Source organism: Henckelia pumila, chromosome 3, assembly GCF_033568475.1.
Source record: "Henckelia pumila isolate YLH828 chromosome 3, ASM3356847v2, whole genome shotgun sequence".
Taxonomy (NCBI): Eukaryota; Viridiplantae; Streptophyta; class Magnoliopsida; order Lamiales; family Gesneriaceae; genus Henckelia; species Henckelia pumila.
The window spans coordinates 49,779,063-49,792,868 of NC_133122.1; the positions used below are offsets into that span (position 1 = coordinate 49,779,063).

General features: G+C 30.8%; 2 protein-coding genes across 2 annotated transcripts; one reads left to right on the forward strand and one right to left on the reverse strand.

Annotated features, from left to right (window-relative positions):
* Window positions 1-1,398: 1,398 nt before the first annotated feature.
* LOC140893487 (reticulon-like protein B13) lies at window positions 1,399-2,541 on the forward strand. Its single transcript, XM_073302549.1, has 4 exons — window positions 1,399-1,487; window positions 1,595-1,781; window positions 1,921-2,132; window positions 2,247-2,541. The coding sequence occupies exons 1-4, from the start codon at window positions 1,421-1,423 to the stop codon at window positions 2,432-2,434; spliced, it is 654 nt and encodes a 217-aa protein (XP_073158650.1). The 5' UTR covers window positions 1,399-1,420; the 3' UTR covers window positions 2,435-2,541.
* A 750-nt stretch (window positions 2,542-3,291) lies between these two features.
* LOC140892866 (uncharacterized) lies at window positions 3,292-6,285 on the reverse strand. The gene is made up of 5 exons (XM_073301893.1): window positions 5,972-6,285; window positions 5,629-5,888; window positions 5,459-5,552; window positions 3,980-4,091; window positions 3,292-3,587 (listed from the first exon to the last, which is right to left on the reverse strand). The coding sequence occupies exons 1-5, from the start codon at window positions 6,105-6,107 to the stop codon at window positions 3,389-3,391; spliced, it is 801 nt and encodes a 266-aa protein (XP_073157994.1). The 5' UTR covers window positions 6,108-6,285; the 3' UTR covers window positions 3,292-3,388.
* Between the last annotated feature and the right edge of the window lie 7,521 nt (window positions 6,286-13,806).

A 13,806-nucleotide genomic window follows, 5' to 3' on the forward strand; every position in this document is an offset into this window, starting at 1 on the left:
ACTCCAATATTTAAAAAAAAAAATTGAAGCTTTCCAAACGGAAGAAGTATTCTCAATTACAAAAGAACCTTGACAAATGGAAAATGGACAATTCCAAGAGCAAAAAATAATATAGCTGTTTTCTCATATAAAAACATGTAATTGAAAAAAAAAAACGGTACAGAAAATACCTTGTTTTTCATGTGAGAACAGATGAAATGGTGGAAATAGGAAAGACGCTACAGAGTTAGATTAGCTTCACTGTAGAAATTCTATTTGCTACGCAAAAGTGTTGGTTTTGGAAGAAATCTCAGATTCATTGGCTTCGCACGACCGAGCAATTTTTTCTTTCTTTTGCAATTTTGTATGGAATCGATCGAGGAATCCCTTGTCACGATCCCTGGTGCCATTCTTCACTTGATCGACAGACACTACTCCGTCGAGGCTTGCCATGGTGATTTTCGGATCCTCCGCCTCCTTTCAGGGGAGCAACACTGTTGCATCTCTCACCTCCGTCTCCGATGACATCCAGTGGCCCTTAACCAAGGATCTCATCGCCGTAAAGCTCGACCATTCATTATTTCTTCTACTTCATGCCGAGGATTCAGACTCCAGCGATGACGAAAAGAAGAGCCGCAAGAGAAGGACGTATTTCTTCCGAGGGTTTCTATCAGAGGGAAAAGAGGAGAGAGCGGAGAGAAGGGAAAGAGATTTGGGGATCTTTTGGCGGTGTGTTTTTTTAACGGCGTGTTTTACTTTTACGCGCCCCTTGAAATAATATTTTTTTATTTCAAATATTCAAGGCGCGCAGATTGAACGCCGTTGTTAAAATTTTGCACAGCGTGCATTTAATTGCTCGCCGTTGAAACTATAATTTACATCATCCAACTATTGCATGCTGTTATTTTTATAAGATATCAATATATTAACAGCACACATAAATGCACGCACTGTTAATAATAACATCAACGACATACTTTTATTATGCGCCGTTGATATCGCGCTGCGAAAAGCCATATTTGTTGTAGTGAGGAGTAAAATGAAGAAAAAAATTGGTGTCATTTTGACACAACAAAAATAGTTATTAAAGGATGGCAAGTTATATATAATAGTATAGATAATTATTATTTGATAAATATGATAAGACGTTGGGTATATATTCACATAGCCACGTGTGAAGCTAGGTTGTATATTTAATTTTCGTGGAAAAAAAAAACGAGAAACTTCCACCGAAATGTTAAATATTTTATTTTTTCTACAAATTTCTTCAGATATATATGTATGAGTAAAATAAAATGGGAAGAAAGCTGCATGGCTTCCACGTCTCCTATTAAATTATAATACGTGTAACCCCAAATTAATTATTATATATATTTAAACCTGGCTTACATTATCAATCTATCTTCTGCCGTAGAAAAGTACTAGAGACATAATTTGAATCATGTCTGCTTCACCGGAATCTGATCAGCCTCCTCCGCCAAAAACCGCCCACCATGAAGAAAATCCAGGTATATACATACATACATTTATTGATCTCTTGTATATATGAACTTAGAATTAATTTGAAGTTAGTTTTTAAAAACTTGCTGAGTCTTTATATGTATATATGTTTTAGATTGGGTGAGGGATATAATGTTATGGAGAAGAAAAGATGGTGGTATTTTGCTGCTGCTGGCGGCAACAGCTACGTGGGTGGCGATGGAGATATACGAATTTAAGTTCGTGACTTTGGCTTCTTGGTTGGCTATGGCGATTGTGGTCTGTTTGTTTGCTTGGGGGAATCTGAATCGTCTTTTCAATAAGTACGTACCCATCTAATGGAATTCATTATGAAAATGTTATAGACCGCGTTTGTGAATGAAAAATGGAGTTCCAAACACGTGTATGCATGTTTGGATATTTTACTTCGTATTGAGATTAAGTAATACTTGTGTGGTGCAGAGAGAGTCCGGATTTGTCGAGATTCGAAATCAGCGAGCAGAGCACAGCGGAGACAGCCACTTTATGCCAGCAGAGGATCAACGGAGCCATACGAATGATGCTCCACGTGGGAGCCGAGAGCGAATGGATTGTGTTCGCCGGAGTTATGGCATCTTTCTATGCACTTTCCTTGTTGGGAAGCTACTTCGATTTACTTACAATCTGCTACATGGGTACGTACGGACGTAACTCCTCATCTAAAAATTCTCCCACCGCGGTTTAATTTCTTGGTTTTAATTAACTTAAATATTAATTAATGATGAAAATTTTCATTTGGGATGTTGTAGGGATTTTGGGAGGATTGACGGTGCCTTTGATATATGTGAAAAATGAGGTGAAGATAAACGAGTATGTGGAGAAACTGAAGATCAAATCTGAAAGGTGGTACTTCATGTTTAGGGAGAAGCTCCAGAAAATTATCAATAAGCTGACGGGTAAACAGAAAGAACCAATTAAGGAGAAGAAGATCGAGTAGCTGCTCTCTTTTTTTGTGTTGTAAAAAGAAAAAAAGGCCCAGATCGATGTCCTCTTCCATAGTCGCGTGTTTTTTGTAATGATAATTTGATATATTGGTGTTTGAGATGTGATGCTTCTTTTCAAGTATTTCCGAAACGTTATTATTGAGGTTCACAAGAACTAGGGGTCTTAAAATGAGTTAAGTCTGTTGGGTTGGTTCGTTTTTTCATATAAAATAGGTGAATTGAGTTGATATTTTTTTCACCAGTCTAAAAAGTGGGTCGGCCCGTCTCATTTTGCATAATGGTGGGTTGTGGGTTAGCCCGTTAAAACCGTCAAATTATACGTATGTTAGATGGGTTATCTATTTAATTCGTTAAAACCGTCAAATTATACGTATGTTAGATGGGTTATCTATTTAATTCGTTAAAATCGTCAAATTATACGTTAAAATCGTCAAATTATACGTATGTTCGTTAGGTTACCTAAAATAGATGGGTTGAGTTGTTGTTTTTTCAACCTGTTTAAAAAGTCAGTCGATTTGTTACGTTATGTTTAACGGTGAGTTGCGATGTGTTGTGTTGTGGGCTGGCCTGCCCCGCGGAGTGTGTTTTGATACCTCTAACAAGAACCAATTAATCAAATTCAGAAATACTGATCCCTGTCGATTGGATTATAGGTTCGTAAAACATGTCATCTTTGACACGCAAATTTGGCAATCCATGTCCTAATTAATACGTACGACTTCCAAATTAAGAAACCGCGGTCCCTCAACAGATTCAAGAATATTGGCCACGGGATACATTCAAGTAGCATACAAATTAAATTGACTATTCACACAAAATAGTACTGGAAAATAACACGCTGTACGTACGCTAGTGATAACATAATCTATAAATTAACTACAAATCGAATCTGAGAATGATACATACGTAGATGCGGCAATGGAGTAGCTAGGATTAATCTATACTTCTCATCTTATAAGCCTTGGTCCAGCGGTGGATCGAAGGTCAATTGCTTGAGTCCAGGCGCCTCGGTCCTGAGCGTGCAATTGCCAGTACGTTTGAGCGAGTGCGTCTGGGTCCATCGACCCGTCTCCTACTCCTCCATGTGACTCCCCGACTGAAGAAGACGTCGAGGATCTCTGCTGCGAAGATGGTTGGATTGTACCTCTGCATGCCGTCAAATACAAGAATTAGCTATAGCGAAAGCTGAATCTTGATTCACTACCATAAAAAATGTCGCCAAAATATTAGTCTCATTATTAGATTCTAAATTCATCAATATGGACTATTGGTCATGAAACCGAAAGATGGTGGACCTAGTGGGATCTGCTAGAGTTGCTCCTTGCTGAAAAGAATGTGGTATATATTCTAGCCGGTGTGGGGCAAAAGTGCCAAGATTTTGTGTGGAAAAGGGGCAAGATTCTATAGGGATCTCGTGGATCATATCATCATTAATCATCGGACTGCGGGGAATCTCATGCATGTAACCAATAAAAAAAAGAAATGGAGTGTTTGAAACATCTAAAAAATATAGTTAGGAAAATGTTAAACCGACGAACCTAGGGGCGCCGACTATGCCGTCGATGATGATATGAGCCACGTGTACTCCCCGAGGCTGGAATTCTCTAGCCAGGCATTGAGCTAACCCCCTCATTGCAAATTTCCCGCAGCCTGTTATTACATATAATAACTACTTATTTTAAATGCTTTGTAAAATTATGAGTATGCTTTAGCATTAATAACTAGGGGCATAAAACAAAGCCAACAAAAAACCAATAATTCGAAAAATATGCTTTAAATTAATTATATGCGTACCACGTATGTAACTAAAATTTAAAAAGATTATCATTTTTTAGCGGCCAAGATGAACAAACAAGGAGGGTCTCTTTGATCAAATAACAATTTCAAATGTGGTTTTTCCCAAAATATTTTAAAATTAATCACTTCCACATTAGTTGATGTTCTATTTTAAGACATAGCTAGCTCAGTTGTATCTTGTAACTATAATAAGATCTTGCAGATGTCAGGGCAATTTTTATTTTTTTACATGCAAAGTATATTTTGAATTTTATCATAGCTCAAGATCAAAAAGAACAAAATTTTGAATCAATGAGTACTGCTGGATAGAATTTTTTCTTTTTTGAGCCACTTGATAGAAAAATCTTAAGTATAAACATATATCATATATGGTACGTACTTTTGTTTAAAAGTGGCTTTTCTATCAAAGGTGCTTGTATGGGATTATTTTAAAAATGCCCAAAAGAAGTCAAATATCATTTTGCGAATCTAATCGCTTATATTTTACTTTTTAAAACTTAACTAGAAAAAAACACTTACATAATATAATTTGTATGCATCTTGTGAGACGGTTTCACGGATCCGTGAATTTACAATAAAAATAATAATTTTTTTATATAATTGGCTCAATCAAGATATTCGTCTCACGAAAAATTGCCTCATGAGTCCGTATCACTAGATATTTGAAAGCTTAACACTGTTACACATAAATTAAATATTTTGTTTATATAATTATAATACAAAGGCACAGTTTGGTTCGAGGATATGATAAATAATATTTAGATAAGTAATATAATGTAATGTAAAATAAATAGAAAATAATAGTTAATTTAGTATTTGATTTGATTGATAGATTATAGTTTATTGGATTTGATTGATTGAATTTTATATTAAAAATAAAAAATATCATTTTGTCCTTTTGAGAATAAAGATAATATAGTAATTTAAATTCAATAATTTAATTGATGTAAGATAAATGATTAATAATTTAATTGATTTAAAATAAATAATTAATAAATGGATAAATAATATGACGAAAAGAACGCGGGATTGGATAACATAAGTTGTACAAGTACAATTAGTACTTGTACCAAACGATACCTTAAGTGAGGAATAATGAGAGGATAAATCAATCAACACGGATTAATCTTGTGATAATTTTTTTTTCTGAAAAATTATTATTTTTATATAAAAAATATCATGAGCACACAATCTGGAACATAAATGAAAGAGTGACATACACAAGTCGGAGAAGCCAGGCATCCCGTGAAGAGAAGCGGAGCAACCAGTGAAGAGAATGGTGCCTCTTCCTCTATCCACCATCCCCGGAAGCACCTGCAATTTTCTCAAAAGTATTCAGTACCAATTAAGTGTTTGATTCGGAGTACTAAACTACACATCGATCGAGCACCTGTTGGGCACAGTGGAATGCGCCGACGGCGGAGACGGCGAGGGATTTCTCGAAGTGGTCGAGCCTGATATCGGCGAAACTGGTGGGGCTCCACGATATTGGATGGTAAGCGTTGTATACCAAAACTTCCACGAATCCCAGAGACAGAACCCCCTCGAATGCCTCCCTTATGCTTCGGGACTCCGAGCAATCGATTCGGATTGCGAACACCTGAGCTTTCTCTTCTCTCGCTATTTCATCTGCGAATCTCGATAGTCTACCTGCAGTAACAAATTAAACTAAATCTGCATCGATCCATCGATCTGGGTAATTAATTCGGTGTATGTAGTGAGAAAGTACTGGCCTAGGTCGCGGGAGAGAATGGCGACAGTGTACCCTTCATGCGCGAATTTCCGGGCGATGGACCGGCCGAGCTTGGCTCCGACGCCTACTATGGCGGCGATGCCTTTGGGCGAGGCGGAGCTAGCCATGTTACGCATCGTTACACCAGTACTCTATGTCTAGCTAGCAAACCCAGCAGCTAATTAATATCTAGTGTGCAATTTGTTGATGCATAAACAAGGTATTTAATGAAGAGATTTGGGGATGAAATTGAATGATTTTCTTTCAGCGATCGTCGCTTTCTGGGCTAAAATTGGTTCCCAGTGGAGAGGCAGCGGTGGCAGTGTACACGTACGGCGTGCATCTTCTTATGATTGATAAATGGACTCCATAAAAATGCTTGTCTGGTGCAAGTAGTTGCTTATGGGTTAGCAAAATTTCGGTTAAACCAAATTAATCGATTGAATCGAATCAATTCAAAAATTTGATTCGTTTAATTCAAAAATTCGGTTTTTATGTTAGAAAATTTCGGTTAAATCGATTATATTGGTTCGATTTCGATTTTGGTTTTCTTAAAAAATATTCTGTTAATTCGGTTAACCGAATTATAAATAATTAAATTTTGAATTTTTTTTATTAGGCTTTATATATAATTTATAATATATTTTTAATGTGTTTATATTTAATATTTTACTTAATTTTTCTTATTTTAATTTTTTAAGCTTAATATATTTTTATAATGATAAAAATATCATATTTAAATTATTAATTTTATAAAATTTTAATTTTTTTAATTTTTTTTAAGAAAGCATTAACCGATTTTTAATTCGGTTTGGTTCAGTTATCCAAAATGTACTTCGGTTAATTCGGTTTGATTTTTGATCGAATTAACTGAATATTCACCCCTAGTTGCTTCTTCTGGTGTATCAATGTCAATATGAGTCATATGACATCAACTTCATATATATATCCACGAATAAATATCTGATAGATCATCTCACATAGATGACTTACTTATATATATAAATATATATATATATATATATATATATATATAATATGAAAAACGATAACATGGTTATTTTTAACTCTAATTGTTGTAAAACTTGAGTAGAATGATTGTCATTCTCGTCCTTGCATCGAACCGTGTCTAGTTAAAAAAATTAAAATTCTTTAAAACATTTTCATAGGAGAATTGTTGCATCTAATTAAATATCATATTTGGAGTGGTAAATGGATTTTTAAATAGATAAAGAAATAGAAGCTCTTTACAATTTTCTGGCTATATTAGTTTTTTTTAATGATTATTTATTTAAACAAAAAGCGATAAGATATGTGGGATATAGGAATTTTCTGGCTTTGTACCAGCAGAGTTAGATGATCTTATGGTATATGTGATTATTTTGTTAGCAAGTACTCATTCCTTATCCACTGGCTGTGTAAGAACAAATGGCCAAGACATTCCAAGAAATTTGTTGTCAATTATCATGTGTATCTAGCTCGGACCCCCAGATCCTTTATCCAAATTATTATATCATGAGAAAATGTAATATATAAAGTTAAAATGATGTTTGAACAGATTCTTCTCGATGGATCTTTTCAGTTGTCATCTCATGTTTGTGAACATTTAGAAATAAAAATAGCAAAAAAATATTAAACTTAACTAATTTTTAATAGTAACCAGCGACGTTGTGTGTGTAAAATAATAACTACAATGTTTATGAATTTTGATTCTTAATAGGTTAAGTTAATTAGAAAAAAAAAACTGAAATTGACAAAGAGTGTTATTGGAGATGTGGACATAGTGAGCAAGAAATATGAAGAAAACAAAATATTAAAAAGAAGAATATTTTGGGTGTATTAAAAAATAAGTCATGCAACAAGTTAGTTATTCTGATATGCCTATATTTAATAAATAGTAACAAATAGATCCCACTATGTTAATGTCATGAAATTTGCACCGAAGAAATATCGCCACACTGGATTTTGCTTATTTGTGAGGCATAATATGACACGAATCAAAAAAAGAAAAATCATTAATGATTCCTTGTCACAAATATTTAATAACTGTACGTGTTACAAACAATTGCTAGAGAAGGAGAAGTATTGAAAATATTTATAAAAAATATTTTATAGGTATAATTTTTAAAGAATAATTGAGAGTTTTTTTTTTTAGAAATGAAAACAAAGATAAAAATCAAAACATATTATCATTTAATTGTAAAAATATTTTTATAAAATTGACGTTCTCTAAACACATATTCGTTCTTAAAATAACTATTAAATTTTTTTTAAAAAAAACACTTTTATAAAAACGAATTTTTATGTTGTTGTATCAACTTTAACTTGGGTTATATTTAAAAATATCCTGTGAATGCGACATTCATAAATCATGCCTCATGAAAATATTCCTAATTATCAAGGTTGATGTTACATGTACACAGAGGGTTACACGTTGCATTTGAAATTACATAAATATCCTTAATGTATTTTGAAAAGTTTTTTTTCAAATAAAGTGAATAAATAATTTTGTAATTTTATATGCAATGTGTAATTCAAGTAGCATTTCTCAATCATCAATGTACTACATTAATGATTGGCATTATATTCGTTGCTGAAGTGATGAAAATAATTCTTTCTAGTAATGAATGATGATAGGCACAGATAAAATAATACCGATGATTACCATTATTATTGCACAAAAGATTGTATGGGAGATATAATAATAATAATAATAATAATAATAATAATAATAATAATAATAGACAGATGGACAACACTAGCGTGGCATGGCTGGCATCTTTATTACGACCTCTCAAGTTGATGATTGGTGGGCCGGATCTATTTCGATTTTTAATTAATATATTGTTTTAAAAAATTAAAAACATGTTTGTATTTTTGCAATTTTGGTTTTTTATTTAATAAAATTTTAATTTCAGCCGCACAAAATATCAAAATTATGTTTAGGTGTTAAAATTTGCATTTCTCATCATGGTTTTTATTATTTACGATTTTGATCTTATATGTTATCGAATTTTAATATTCATGTATTTTTCGATTTTTGCTAATTTAATTATTTTTAATCGGAGTGTCAATGTGCCACTGTTAACGTCGGTCCAACATCACCACACATCATCTTCATGTCCAAAAAAAACTACAATTGCAAAAAAATACAAAAAAAAAATCAGATTATAACTGAAAGTTAACAATATAGCAAAGACTAAAATCGAAGTTCAATAAAAATACAATGTATATATATATATTAATGGATTAAAGCTCACAAATAGTAGTAGTATTGTACCTGCAACATAAAAGCATAAACTAAGTAACATTTGAAGCCAACTCAATTTCTACAATAAAATCAGTTTGTCAAAGTTATTGTATCTAAAGGGTAGTTGAATATCATATGGGGAGGGACCAAACTTATGCTCATTTATTGTCTTTGTGGGGGTCCTCCCATTGTGCTTTTATTATCATCTCAAAATCTCACAAATTTTATGACTTTGGAACAAAAAAAAAAAAAAAAAAAACCAATCGTTCGAAAGTGATCCAATAATACATCTTTGCATAGGTATTTTTTATTTTAATTTTATGCATACTTTTCTTGAAAAATATTCATAATTTTTATACTTCCCGCGAAAGGGGAAAAAAGGGAAAATTTTAAACTATAATTTTTGTTTGACTAAGATTTTTGATATGTGATTTCTCAATTTTCAAATTTTCTTTGATCTTTATCTCTAAGTAGGTTGTTCGAAGGTCATTGTGAAAAAAATTAACGTCATAAATCAGTAAAAAATCTGACCACCATTATATAAAACCATTTCAAATACATCTTAATTAAACAATAATCAATTAAATGATTAATGCACATGCAATAATATTCTAGCAAATTTTAAGAGCAATCTCGTTTGGAGAAAGTGAAATGAATGGAAGCTAGATGATCGCGTCGACGGAAAATCCTTCACCACTACTTTCCTTTGTTTTGCTTTAAATCTTTATTCTTTTTAAAAAAAAAAAATTGGTTCTCATTTTCCTTTTTATTTTCAAATAAATATGCGTTTAACATTTCAATCGTTCTCTAAAAATTTTACTTGAAAAACATTTTTTTAAAAATATTATTCAAAAAAAAATTACGAAATTTATTTATAAACACATAATTAAGTTTTTGTCACTTATGAAATACTAAAAACATTCTTAAAATATTATCCAAACCGTGTTTAATAACACATAATTTGTCTACACTATTTTATACTATATTGTTAAATACAAACCTTGGCAATATCAACACACTTTTGTATTTTATAATTTATTATTACGTTTAAAGAAAATTTTATATTGTGCTAGGTTCACTAGCAAACAAAATTATTTCAATCTTATCTAAATTTAAATGATTGTATGAACATTATATATTTATAAATTATATATTATAATATAAAAAATCTCACGAGAATTTGTTTCACAATTTAATTTTATACATAATGCATCTAACTTTGTATAACTCAATAAAAAATATTATTTTTTACGTTAAAAATATTTTTACCATGGTAAATAATATGGACAAAGTTTATAACGTGTTTTATAACTTGAGTCCAATCAAAGATCCAAACGATATCATATGAACTTTTTTTCCCCTGAAAATACAATGTGAGTTTTTGTGAGTTAAAAAAACAATTTTATCGATTTAATTATATATATTGTCAAAACAATGTGTGACATTCAAAACTGAATAGCGAGTACTAGTTAAAGGATTGGTAAAGTAGCGTTCACTACCTAAACCCAAACAAATATACATGTTCAGTCCCCTGTCAGAAAAATGTTTGTTTAAACTCCCTGGGCCCGCATTTTTTTCTCGGATGAAAATCAGTACAAAACATTGAAAATAAGGTACGAATACATGATATTTCAGTACAAAATATTAAAAATCTGGTATAAATGTATGATTTTTTAGTACTCAAATATATAGATAAATATTGACATTAATGACAAATTATATGTTTTGATGAAAATGGATACAAAATATCAGAAATAGAGCACTAATATATGTTTTTTGAGTACGAAATGTGTTAGATCTGGTATAAATATATGATTTTTGAATACTAAAATATTAATATTAATGACATATTTTTCTTATTAATAAAAATTTTCATGTTAATTTTATACTCAAAATCTTAGTTTTTATACCAGATTTTCAATGTTTTGTACTGGAATATCATATATTCGTACCTTATTTTTAATATTTTGTACTCATTTTCATCCGAGAAAAAAATGTGGGTCCACGAAGTTTAAACAAATATTTTTATAATAAGGGACTGAGCATGCATATGTATTTGGATTTAGGTATTCAATGAGAATTTACTCTCAACAGATACACGGACTATAATCATTTAATCATTATCTGATGTGACTTCAAAGACAAGAACATGAGATATTTTTCAGTACCCCTACTTTTTATCCCGGATTTTTAGATTTTTTTGCGAAATTTTCTGTAAATTGATTGGTGAATTAACTACAAATATTATTTATTTTATCAAAAAAATTAGAGTCAAAAGGTGAATATTCGTTATTTTATATTAATTTATTAAGTACGTAATATGATAATATAATCGACTTAATTTCTCATGTGTAGATAGATTTAAAAAAAAAACTCCTTAAAAAAAGATACATTTAAAAAAGAAAATAATGTTTTAAAAAGATAAAATAAAAACAAGACTCATCCGTACTAATTGTTATAACATTCCACGTTAAGTTGTTTTAGCAAATAATTGTCACCTTTTATTTTATTGGTATGTTCCTTTTTAAATATGTTAAATTTGAGATGCGACAACTGACAATCAATATTTAATTTAACATGAAATGTCAAAAGAATTGTTGCAAATGAATTTTTCTATGTAAAATTACCCTCTTTAATGTACCTTATAATACAAAAAATTAGAGTAACCAACTCTCTAATTTATTTCAATACGAATAGTGCTATATGTATAATCAGTATATCGTACAACGATATTTACAACAATTATGTCGTGATATTTTGCTATTATTTCGTGATATTTTGATATTATATCGTGGGATTTTGCATTCAATGTATCATGAGATTTGATAAATTAAATTTTTGTATTGTATTATGTGTGGTGTAAATTTGTTATACAAATTTTGTTGTACATATAGCATTGTTCATTTCAATACACTCAGCACAAATTTTTTTTAAAAAATAATAGTTAAGCAAATCCAAATCCAAATCTAAATCCAAATCTAAATCTGAAAATGAACAAAATATGTGAAAGATCTGTTGGGAGTCCATTTAATTCTCCACTTTTATTGGGTTGAGTAGTTGTACGAAAATCATAGTGGGCCTATAGGCCCATTCTTTTAATGGACACTGTTCTCTGTTTCAAGGTGGCTAATAATTCCCCGAGTCCTAAAATTACGAAAAGACATTGGAAAAATTTAAATTTCCCCAACTATTTCGTCACAGAACACGTTCTATTGTTATTTTTTTTCTCGACTATAAATTTTAAATTTTTAGCAAATAAATATAGCTTACCATCGCATAATTGAAATTGTATGTATATTCAAAATAATGCTTCCATTTCATGACATGTAATTGAGAGTTCTTGTGGGTCATTACTCGAAGAACGGTCTCGCTAAATAAAACCGTGAATCGAAAGAAAACGTGAAGTGAGAAAATGTTATTTTATAAACACATAAAAAATACATAGATAAGAGTGAGAAAAAAAAAAGGAGAAAATTCACGAGAACAAAAAACAATTTTATAATCTGCTCAGATATATGATCAAGATTGAGAAGGATGTACGCAATACTGAATTTAAAATCCTGAATTTATAATCGAGTTTTTAATTCCGAATTGACGGCTAATAACAAAACCTCGGCTACGGTTTGATTCGAGCTTGTCCACTAAACCGGCGGCCCTTGGGGGCCAGGTGGGGAACCGGCTACGTCATATGGATATTTTTTTATATATATTATTGTTTCGAGATACATATCATGCATAGGTAACAAAATAAAACACCGTTGTGTTCAACATATTACTAATATATGTATAAATTATTACATTTCATTTCACGTTTTTCTCATCATATTATTTATCCATATATTAAATATTTATTTTACATCAATCAAATCATTGAATTTAAATTACTATATTATCCCTTATAAATAATATAATTTTTATTTTATTTATTGTTAAAAAGACAAAATAGTCATTTAACATTTTTATATAAAATTTTATTATCTATATATTATTTATATCATACCTCAAACCAAACGGTGCCTTAAATATATATGTGATATCTATATAACATGATAAATGAAAATTATGTAATTTAAAAATCGAAAAAATAAGAATAAATAAATATATGAAGTGGAAAGAATTTAAGAATTTAGTTTTTATAAATTTTAAAGTGAAAATGGTAATGAATTCTATCACATAAGTGAGATAGTAAAATTTTGATTTCCATATATATATATATATATATATATATAAATATATATATAGTTTTGCTATCCTGCCCACTTACCGTGCCCACATAATGTGCCCACCATGAGTTGACACTCAACTATTGGACGCACAATTCATCACATCCAATAGTTGAGTGTCACCTCATGGTGAGCACATTAGGTGGACACGGTGAGTGGGCAGGATAGCAAAATTGTATATATACAGATTATATATTTCTTTATTCTTATCTTCCACGATTTTTTATTTACGTAATTTTATTTATTATGTCATACATTCATCGCATATTCGTATATTCGTCAATTTGAAGCACCATCGTGGAAGATAAGAATAAAGAAATATATAATCTGTAAAATTTTGATCAACTGTTTTTATAATGTTTA